Below are 11,977 nucleotides of genomic sequence, written 5' to 3'. Positions count from 1 at the left end.
CAACCAACCAACTAATAATACAATCAACCAACCAATCAATCTACTGAATGACAAATCAATAACCAAAATGTAGTCTAGTTGAAATAACTGAGACAAAGATCATCACCATCTAACAATTGTTCAATTTCCATTGAATATTTACATTAAAAGAACATTATTTCGATTAAATCATAAAATATTGGAACAACAAAAATAATTATGATTGGTGGATTGATGGGTTTAGTCAGCCAATCAATGATCATCTGGATCTATGAAGAGAGCTGATAGGGCAAATATTAAGAAGACCACGCCTCCAATGAAATGTACTGTATAAACGAATTAAGAATTACTTTTATGTCAGTTTATTGGTTGAAAATATCAGCTAATAAACTATAAATAAATAATATATTACTATAATTAGCTAAAGCAAACGAAAACTTAAGTATATTTTTTATATTTTTTTATGAAACAAATGCGTAAAAGTTTAGGAAACTAACCCGATTTAATGGAGATATGTTGAGCTATGCACCTTCCACCAATCACAGCGAGACTAGTGCAAAGGGCATGTCCCAAAATTCCACCCAATATGACACCCGATACTTCCTGACCAATCATAGAATAAATAGCAGTAGATCATATTGCAATCTCATCCAATGAAAATGGAACAACGATTTGATTGACGTAGGAGTGTAGAAAAAATAAATTTTTCAAACTTCAACCGACATCTCTGGCGGCCAGTATGATGGTGGCAATTTGAGATCTATCACCCCACTCAGCAAGAAAGGTCAGCGTGAATGACTGAAGGAATACACGGGATACGAAAGAAAAGAGGAGTCGTCTTTGAGGCGTTCTTGAAATGCCCGCCTCCAAATCAACCATTGCCTGCTTGTCCACCTTTGACAAAAATGATGATTCAAATGATGATGACGATGGTGAAAAGGGTAATATATTCCCAATCAACATCATAATCATTGCCACCACCATCATGACCATCATCATCGCCAACATCATCATCACCATCACCTCTTCCTCTTTCTTTCTCAGTTCACTTTGAACTTCTTCATATTCTTCTTGTGCTTCATTTGCATCCATTGTGTAAGCTGACATAAAATCAATCAATCAACCAATCAATTAATAAACCAGCCAACCAATCAACCAATCAATTAAAATTTATTTAGCTTGGTAAATAGGCTAATTGATTGATTGATTAATTAATTAATCAATTAAATAATTAATAACCTTAACAATTAATAATAACCTTAATTAATAACATTAATAACCTTCCTTAAGCATTTTGATACCAAAGACTGCAAACAGTGCACAGGAAACGTAATAGGTCAGCCATCGTGGTATGATCGTCGTAGCATAACCAAGAAATGCTACATTTTATAATTAGTGAATAAAATTGTTTGCTCAATTTCAAAATGAAATTTCTATTTGAAAAATTTTATATTGCCCAAGAACAACAAAAACATTATTTTAAACTTAAAATGTCTTGGCACACATCTTGGCAAAAGGTAAACTTCGTAAAATTTATACATGTTAGAAGTAAATAAAGAGATAAATTAAAGATAAAACTGAAAATGTAAAGACATTTTATCTAATATCTTAGTAACTTTATTTCAACCTAATTACATTACTAGATATTTACAATAGGTACAAACACAGCTACAAACACAACAGCACGTGATCAGATCATAACCTATTTATTTCGTTACATAATAAAGAAACAAACATAAATATGTGTAACAAACAGGGTGACTTAACATAGCAAAACTAATTTTTCTAACAACACAAACAACTAAGTTTCTTTTGATTTCACTCAATTAGTATAACAGCATAGACTGACCAGAGTAACTAACACTAACTTCTATAAAATATCACTAACTTTCTCCTAACATCACCCAACTAGGGTGAACAACACTAATTTTTTTTTTTCAGGATACAACTAATCTCCCTCTAATATCACTCAACCAAAGACCAACCAGAGAGGACAGTCATGAGAGCAAGAGCAAGTATGGCCCCCATAAAAACGGTGGTCCTCGAGTACCTCATAGACATAATAGCCGCGATGAAAAATGTCTTATCGCCAAGTTCGGAGACGATTATAACGGATAGAGAAGCAAGGAAGGCATGTATGAAGCCGATATCCATCTCTATCATACTTTTACTCTCTGATTTTCTTCCTTCTATCCAGGAAGAGGATGCTGCTGATGTCTCCGTGGCACTCTGGGAAATAGAAGTTGAAAAAATATTGTAATTATTTTCTGTAAAGTGGTTAATAATTAAATAAACCTAAAAATTGCAATGAGTAAATAAGTGATATAAAAACTAACATAGACTACTTTATAAAAGTTACCACAAAATCAACATAAAAAACTAGCTTATGAATACTTTGTAAATATATTTCTTTTCAAATGTTATCATCATCATCATCATCACCATCATCAATGAAAAAAATTGATTCAAAAAGCTTACTAATCTGGCCATAGGACGAATACTATCTATAATAACATCCGCATTGCTACTACTATCCGTCCTGTCTTGCAAGGAGTTGTGATGAAAATCTTGATCATCTGAGTCATCATGGTCATCGGCTCTCACTATGTTGGTCAATGACAGTGTTAATAACAGGATAAGTAATGCTCTGAAAGAGTTGATCAAATGAACCATTTTACAATTCTCTAGATTGAATCTGTCAAAATTATAAGAAAGTTAATCATAACATAATAAATAAATGAATTTAGTTTAGCTTAGGATTAGTAAAATTAAATATAAAATGTAATACTATTCATCAGATAAGTTTTTTATTATGTTAAATGACAATGTAGCAAATATAGTAGTGTCAATTTTATTTTAATTTTATGTAAATAATAGATTATTTAACTTTTAACAAGTTTAAAACTCTATAAAAAAAAACTAAACTCTTATTCTAATAGTAGTCTAATGTCTAATTATTCTAATGCAGATCTAATCTAATATTATAAAAAAATAAATTATAATACTAATCTCTGGTCTAAGTAACTACTGAGCAGTACTAACTAAAAGTAGAAATAAACACTGAGACTGAAAAAACTAAAAACGAATTAGCCATTAAATTTTGAAGTGAACAAAAACAAAACAGGAATCTAAAAAAAACTAACCTTGGCTTACTACAGCTACTTCCACGAGTTCCAGTTTTAAACAATTTTCAAAAGTTAAATGGGGCAGTCCGGAACCTGATTTATCGACGTAATTTAAAAAAAACTTCTGTAAATATTGTCTAGTATAATTGACGTAAAAAATTAAAAATATAAATCAACCTAAAATAAATGTAAATTTGAAATAAAATTGACAACTTATCAAAAAAATAAACTTAAATGTTAAACAATTTTTTTTCGGTAAGCCATTGTGGTCGCTCTAACGGCCTAGTAGCAGACCAATTTTATATAACCAACCAGCTGCTCATGAAAATAACCGATACATATAAATTATGCCTAAATATCCAATTAATTATTAAAGTTATTATAACCAAAACGCAGCGTTTACAAACAACCAAGATAATGAATAACCCTATTTAAGCAAACAATCTGACCGCAAACGAGTGTCGCAGAGTTGTGTAGCAATTGAACTATAGTAGAAACACCTTAATTTAGTTAGACTGAGAAGTTACAGCTACACATAAGCCTCAACCAATTTTTTTCAAACATAAAGACAACAAATTTGTTTATAAAAAAAATAGCTAACACGGTAAATGGGGCTATAAACTAAGTACTAAATGAATAAAACGAATCATATGATCCGATTACAACACATGGTATATCTGTCAACCTCAGAAAGTGGTTGTTGGTCAGCAGTTGTACTGTCCATCTTTCTATGCGGACTCTTTTTTCTTTTGTTACCCTCAAAACTCTCGTCAGCAATAATCTCATTAGCTGTTAAGGTGACGTCATTGGGGTTTATATGCGAGGAGTTCAAACCCTTTTCTTCATTTATCGCCTGCTTAAGAGATTCGATTAGTTGGAGATCATTTTTCATGACTTCATTCTCGAGCACAGAATCAAGGCTGACGGTGCTGTTATATAACATGCTGCCCGGAGAGTTTAGTGAATACTTCCTCTTCAACAACTCCTTATCGACTTCATCACCAATGTCATCATCGCCATCGTCTTCAGCATCACCATTCTGGTGGTTATTGTTATTATTGTTGTTGTTAATGTTGTTGTTGATGATGTTAGTTTTGTTGTCGCTAGAAATTAGTTTCATGTCATTGTCTTCCACGAACTCTCCCATACTCTGACTCCTTCTGAATGAGTTCATGTCCTCAATTATCTCTCCGTACTCTTGAGTCGTCTGCAGATTTATTTTTGTTCAATATTGGAAATTCAATGTTAAAAATCTTGACTTAATCAAAAGACACTGTAATTCTAAGATTATTTTTAATACTTGAAGAAAAAATTGCAAAAAAGTTACCAACTTTCATAACGTCAATGTCATCCTTTGACGGACTTTTAACATTTTCCGGCTGTTGTGGTTGCTGCTGCTGTGTCGTTTCGGTGTTCGCGAGATTAGTTTTCAGTAGGATGTCTTTGTTTTCTTTGATGAGTTTGTGGGCAAACCCCAGCAAGACAATGCTCGTCAAGATTTTGAAGGTCAGTAAGCTGGAAGCACAATGGTGAAGATGATGATAATAATAATAAACTATAATAATAATAACAGTTACAACAACAACAATAATAATAATAACAACAACAATAATAATGATAGCCTGGTGCTGCAGTCGCATATCACATGCAATGTGTAGTATATAATGAGTTGTTGAAAGTTAGCACTAATAAAATGAATAAAATAAAAATTAACAAACCAAACAAACTACCAACCAGATGAAAAAGATGACGATGATGACGGCATCAATAAAAGTCCTGACCTGAATGGAATTCATGATGATCCTGACCAAGAGGACAGCGAGTGGGAGAGGGATGAATCCCATTCTACGGGATACAACATCCAGGTGATCGGAAAATGCCTGGTTGCGGAAGAGAATCACTCTTACTAACCTACTTCCGATACACCTTTTTTTTACTTAATTTAATTACTCTTACTCGTTACGCACAATAAAACGTACGAAACAATTATTGATACCAGTGTTATTGATACTAGAATGATACAACTAACTGTTTGGTGTCTATGTTATTGATACTAAAAAAGATACAACAAACTGTTTGATGTCTATGTTATTGATACTAAAAAAGATACAACAAACTGTTTGATGTCTATGTTATTGATACTAAAAAAGATACAACAAACTGTTTGGTGTCTATGTTATTGATACTATAAAGATACAACAAACTGTTTGATGTCTATGTTATTGATACTAAAAAAGATACAACAAACTGTTTGGTGTCTATGTTATTGATACTATAAAGATACAACAAACTGTTTGGTGTCTATGTTATTGATACTAAAATGATACAACTAACTGTTGGATGTCTGCTGCCAACGATATCATATGCAAGACTCACATTATACTCTCTGTAAACCTACACCACATGGCCATGAAGATGAAAATGATGATGGTGGTGTTGTAAATAATATGGTGGATTAAAATGGTGATGAGTTAAGATGACGATGAATTAAGATGACGATGAATTAAGACGACGATGAATTAAGATGACGACGAATTAAGATGACTATGAATTAAGATGACGATAAATTAAGATGACGATGAATTAAGACGATGATGAATTAAGATGACGATGAATTAAAACGGTAACATTCAACGATGACGTAGACATGATGACGACCAACAAGCATGACATGACGAGTGAGTACAAACATCAAATGATATGTCATTGAACTTGGTGATGAAGGCATGTTTGACCCAATCGACAAGTAACTCACACAACATCACCAACAACATATCCGGAAACAAGACCCAGAAATGATCTGAGGGTGATGAAGACGACGACGATGACGAAAATGATGATGATGACAGAAATTACGATAAAGACGATGATAACAAAGTCAACAACGACAATACCGATAACATAAACATAATTTAAATTTATTATGATCAGAATTACATATATAATATAATATAGTCATAATTTTAAATTAATTATTATCATGATTACGAGATAAAAGACCCCAAAACGCACCAAGACTCCATGAAAATTGTGCCAAGTTTCTGATTGCCACAATGAGTAATAGAACAAGGAGATGAAACCTATGACGTAGATGATGACGTAGATGTCAAATATGACGACGATGACAAAAATGTCGGAAAACTGATGATGACAGGAAAAAGCCATGATGACGAAAAACAAACAAAATGACGTCACCAAAGACACTAAATTATATGAAAATTTTTTAAGAACCTTTCGCGAACATCACTACAAGACATCTGGAAGAGATTATTCTTCTCAAACTTCTTGAAGACACTGGCCTTTAGTTCTACAAACTGTTTTGTTTATATAGTTCATTCATCATCGTCATCACTGCAATCATCATCACGTTATCACCATCATCATCATCATCGTCGTCGTCATCTTCACCACATCATAAACGTCATAAACCATATCACCATCATCATCATCATTAAAAGTGTCACCTCCATGTTAATCTTAATAACCTTCATTACCATCCATCGAATCGCCACAATCAGCACCACTATTGTAATCACATCATCATCATCACTATCACCACACCACCTCCATCATCACTAACGTTATTAGACATCATAATAGTGAGTAAGGCCTTGTTATGTGAATTGAAAGCTACGTTCAATGTATTGGCCTGCAGTAAGACTAGAATGGTATGCAAGACTGTCTCCCATAAAATGATGACGAAGATGATGACGAAGATGATGATGAAGACGACAAAGATGATGATGAAGACGACAAAGATGATGATGAAGATGTCGATGATGACAATGTTAAGATGTGATAGGAATGTGGACATATTTGATGGCAATGACAATTGCGTCAAGATTTTGACGTATGTAATAATAATAATAATAATAATAATAATAACAATAATAATAATAATAATAATGTTAATGATTATAATGATGACGATAACAAAAAGGATGATGTTTATAATGGTAAGACGGTGATAAGAATGATAGAGACAGCCGTGATGAAGACGACGTTCATTTTGATAATGATGAAATAGTTAAAGAAAAGTTTATAACGATAAAAAAAAATGAAAGAACCAGCTGGAAAAGATCAACCAACAAATTAATACCAAACATATTTTATTTATAGATCTTTCTTTCTTTAATAACGTGATCATACAGTCATACAAACAGACAGACAGACAGCCAGAACAGACAGACAGACTGACAAACAGCCATATAAAAGGATACAGACATATACAATGGCGAGAGCAACGTGTGGGATCAAGAGGATTTTATCCCTCACCCTACTCTTCCTCTCCGTGGCTGTCCAGAATAAACTGTCCAGGATATCCTGACCGAATGATGAGCACAATTTATCTGCAACCTTGAATGATGAGGATGACGATGAAGATGAATATGATGATGATGAAGATGACCATCATGATGATACTGGAGATGATTGTAAGAAATTGTTCAATGATTTTGATATTTTTAAGGTACATTAATTGGAGATGACGATGATGAAGAAACTGATGACGAAGACGACGATGATGATAAATTAATGACGATAAGGTCGACTTTATTTGAAGTTCAAATGTCGTCTGAATTTTTAAAAAAGACTCTAGCACATCACTCGCATATGATGAACAACTTGCATGTACGTACAAATGTGTATCTACACGCCGTGTGCTATGAACGTTAAAGCCATTGTAGTGTTAAAATTGTCTTTCAAAAGAGAATAACAAAGAAAAAATTTGTAAGCCACAACAAACAAAAACAAGAAATGTAAATCCAAACATGGCTTCACAAACATCGAGCATATTGAAGAATATGTAAAGCTTGATGACAGTCTGTCCCCTGATAACATGATACATAACAGACACATCAACGAGATTCATCAGTAGGCAGCAAACCAACAGGACAAACAACTTCAGGACATCACATTTCTCGGCTGGGTCCAACAGACCTCTGCTGCTGCTGCCACTGTTGCTGCTGCATGTGGTAGATGATGTTGTTGTCGTTTGTCGTTGTTGGGTGTGATTTTATCTGTAATTCCACTTTTAAATTATACATACGCACGTACAGCATACACACGCACGCACACACACACACAAACCAACACACACACATACACACACACACACACATACAGCGCACGCACAAACACACACAAAAACACACGCACATACACACACAAACACACACATATATATACACATAATATAAAAAAAATCTAAAGCCCACCTAAATCTAAAACAGCATTTAAAGAAGACCTTGATGAAAGATTTCAAGATTCTCAATGGCAAAAAGGTGAAGATGAATAGGAAAGCATCCAAACATTGGAAAAACCCATAGATCATGAACTTTAATAATATATATTCATTTGTTTAGTCATAGATATAGTTTAGTTTATAGTTTAGCTGTAGCTGTTACAGTTATAGATAGATAGGTAACTTTTATCTATTTGGTATTATTATATTGTTGTTAATTATTATGTAGTAATTTATCAATTATTATTATTATTATTTTTACAATTATTTATTCTTTTAAATTGAGGGGTACAATTTTCTGTTCATTATATATGTTATGTTAAGTTATGTTATTTATTAATATCATCATTAATATTAATCATTGCAATAAGACAATTAACAATAACAACAGTTTAATAATAAATTAATTCAAGATTAATATATAAATTAGCTTTTAACTTTTTCAAGTTCCTTGGGGATTTTTATAAAACTATAGACTCTTTTCCTTCTTTCTTGAAATTTGGCCTCGTCATTTTCGAGCCAATAGTTTCTTGTCACCTCATAGCTTAGGTATTCCCATAAACTCAATCCTATAATATAATCCAAACAGTAATTAGTATTTCAATTAATAATTGAATTTTTTTAAATATTAATTAATATTAATAGATCGTTGAAGTAGTAAACTTAGCCTTCTTAATCATATATGATGTGATATGAATCAGCAAAATTTCGTTTTGTTGATCACATTCTTACAATTATTTATATCATAATCAATGATATTATATAACCATAATGATTATGATAAAAATAAATACATCATATCATCATTAGTAAGTATCATATCACATCATCATTAATTACATCAATAATATAAAGTATAATTTTAATATAATGTTTATATTATAAACATTGTCTATGTATGTATGATGTCATTTTATTTAATTCAATTAATGTTTTTTTTTTTATGTTTTTTTTAGAATTGGATTTTCATTGGTTATGGTTTATTTTATATTATAAATAAAATGTATAATATGGCATATATGACCATTATATGCATATGCCATCATATAAAAATGTCTATAATAATTAAGAATTATAATATTATTTATTATAATTATATCTATCTATCTATCTATAATCTATCTCTATTCTATATTTACTTTATTTTCAACAATAAAGTGCGCTTCAAAAGCAGGGCCAAAAATGCATTTAATTAATAAATAGTGTGGCTAACTTTTACATCGTTGGGGTTTCTTTTTGCCTGACATGGGACTGGAAGTACTACTACTGATGGTACAATCTGTCTTGCTCTTAGTTGAAATTTTTGCTGTTGAAAGTTTATCATCGGCCATATTTAAATTTAAAATTTTTTATCAATATAATGATAAAAGAATAAAACACATATAAAAAGTTATCGGATTAATTAATAAAACGAAGTCAAGCTTTTTAAAAAAATTTAAAAACCAGAATCGAAAATATAATACTGTAAAAGTTGACTAGATTACAAAAACTTGCAATTAGAAGTAATAGTCTAGCGCTAAACTATGAATACTAATCAAACAACACATTCAAAAAAATAACCTAACGTGATATATATCTTTTTCATTTATTCAAATTTGATTTTATTGAATCAAATATACAATATGTCAAAAATTGCCACGAATCTTTCCTTTCCACATACAAGTGTGATAATTTTAAAAACACAAGGGAGATTCCAAGAAAAGTAATTTAATTTTGGCAGACACGCGACCAAATCTCAACCTTGATTCAACTTTTCGTTAGCTTTTTTCACAGATAATATTTAAAAATTATCTTTAATTTTTTTCATTATTGATACCCTAACCCTCCATTTCTTCATCATCACTATCTTGATATAGTTATCTATATCTGGTCAGATAGATTAATGTAGCATAAAGAAACAAATATTAAATAAATCAGCACATTGGCAAATTTATTACACACACAGACACGCACGCACACACGCGCACACACGCACGCACGCATGTATGTCTATATATCTTTCAAACAAATTGATCCAAAAATGTTATTATTGTTGTTATGATCGGCCATGATGATTTAAAGGTTCTGCATGACTGGAGGATGCAATGTTTTTTTGGCTCACTTGGGGCCAATACTAACACCAGGCTTTATATATTACGTAACAATCGTCGTCGTCATCATCATCGTCGTCGTCGTCAACATCGTCATCGCCATAGATGTCGTCTGCGTCATCACTGTTATCATGAAGGATAATAGTATCAACCATGTTGATATGATAAATAACACAAAAGAGAGTATCATCATCTTTTTCGTTATCATCTTCATCTTCTTCTTCATTTTTCTTCCCATCGCATCCATCATTAATTTTTACTCATTATTATAACTAATTTTGATATAATTGTTAGTGTTATCCAACTGATCATTGTTGCGTCATCATCGTAATCATCAGCGTAGTCTTCGTCACCATCGTTATTGTCATCGTCGTCGTCATCATCGTCATCATTCTGTGACGAATCGAACGCGATAGTTTTTTCACGTGAGCACGGACAATCAGTGATCGAAACCTTTTTAAAAGTTCGCCAAAAATCATCGAATGTTCGCGTGTTCGTTCATTTTATCATTTGTTCGTCTGTTTATCTGTGTGTCTGTATATCCGTTTGTCTGTTTTTCTCTGTACATGTCAATCAACACTTCTCCCTCTTCTCTTTCTCTGCATTTTCTCTCTGTCTTTGTCAGGCTCTCTAAACCTATTTCTATATTTCTATTTTACTATCCCTTTTTTTCTCTTTTTCGTTCCTGTTCTTCCTTACTCTCATATATCTCTCTCTCTTTTTCTCTCTCACTCTCTTTTCTCTCCACTCCCTCACTGTTGTTTTCATATCTTCCGCTCAAATGTTGGCGAAAAAATTCGCGATCGCTCGCTTCGAGTTCGCGCTTTTTATTGAAAGTTGCTGCTGTATTTGCCGTTTCAATTGTATGTAGAAAGATAATTTAATTTAATTTTTCAGCGAATTGAATAATTTTTAAATTGTGGATAAAAAAAACTATATATTAATGACGGTAGATATGTATGAACGAGCGTAGAAAAGAATGGATTGAATTAGTGAAAGATTAAACGATTGACTGGTTGAATGAATTGAGTGAATAAATGAATGAATAAATGAATGAATGGATTAATGAATGAATTTATGGATGAATAAATGAAGGAATGAAAAAATAAATAACTTAATGAACACGTCAAAAATCAAAATTCGTTTTTTTTTCTATTTTGTTGAAAATGCTACCAGAAAGAAATCATTGAAAACTATTTTTCACTAGCAGCTCTTTATAACAACTGAATTTGGATGACATTTAAAATGATGACGACTATGATGATGACGACGACGATGATGATGATGGTGAATACGAGAATAATGATAATGATGATTGTTACGATTTTGATGATTTTATATGTAAATATGACAGCTCAACACGAGCAACAGCCGTTATACAACCAACATGAACTATCTCAACAGCTAAAGTATCGAATACCATATCGTCATCAACAACAACAACATCCACCACAACAACAACAACAGCATCAACAACAACATCAACAACATCTACAACAACAACAACATTATCATACTCATCAAAATCATCATCAACAACA

The 11,977-nt window shown here is 32.0% G+C and overlaps 3 protein-coding genes across 3 annotated transcripts in view; 1 reads left to right on the top strand and 2 right to left on the bottom strand.

The window, feature by feature from the left end:
• On the bottom strand, positions 1-2,133 carry HELRODRAFT_109931 (hypothetical protein; the record flags this gene model as incomplete). The annotated part of the gene is made up of 6 exons (XM_009014663.1): positions 1-305; positions 477-582; positions 703-873; positions 1,003-1,079; positions 1,260-1,358; positions 1,965-2,133. The coding sequence occupies 6 exons, from the start codon at positions 2,131-2,133 to the stop codon at positions 232-234; spliced, it is 696 nt and encodes a 231-aa protein (XP_009012911.1). The 3' UTR covers positions 1-231.
• A 1,507-nt stretch (positions 2,134-3,640) lies between these two features.
• Positions 3,641-9,797, bottom strand: HELRODRAFT_186784 (hypothetical protein). Its single transcript, XM_009014662.1, has 13 exons — positions 9,560-9,797; positions 8,785-8,915; positions 8,321-8,439; positions 7,888-8,068; positions 7,325-7,460; positions 6,685-6,782; positions 6,336-6,418; positions 6,117-6,184; positions 5,795-5,904; positions 5,439-5,498; positions 4,839-4,984; positions 4,436-4,619; positions 3,641-4,311 (listed from the first exon to the last, which is right to left on the bottom strand). The coding sequence occupies exons 1-13, from the start codon at positions 9,675-9,677 to the stop codon at positions 3,751-3,753; spliced, it is 1,995 nt and encodes a 664-aa protein (XP_009012910.1). The 5' UTR covers positions 9,678-9,797; the 3' UTR covers positions 3,641-3,750.
• A 1,986-nt stretch (positions 9,798-11,783) lies between these two features.
• The window catches only part of HELRODRAFT_168806 (hypothetical protein), a gene marked incomplete at both ends in the record, with an annotated part of 3,434 nt that continues 3,240 nt past the window's right edge, over positions 11,784-11,977 (top strand). Inside the window, one exon of the mRNA XM_009014661.1 lies at positions 11,784-11,845. Within this exon, the coding sequence (XP_009012909.1) occupies positions 11,784-11,845 (62 nt within the window). The remainder of the gene's footprint in view (positions 11,846-11,977) is intronic.

Source organism: Helobdella robusta (assembly GCF_000326865.2).
Source record: "Helobdella robusta unplaced genomic scaffold HELROscaffold_14, whole genome shotgun sequence".
NCBI classification, from domain to species: Eukaryota; Metazoa; Annelida; class Clitellata; order Rhynchobdellida; family Glossiphoniidae; genus Helobdella; species Helobdella robusta.
The sequence above is the reverse complement of the archived record's forward strand: the minus strand, read 5'-3'. Positions and strand labels throughout refer to the sequence as shown.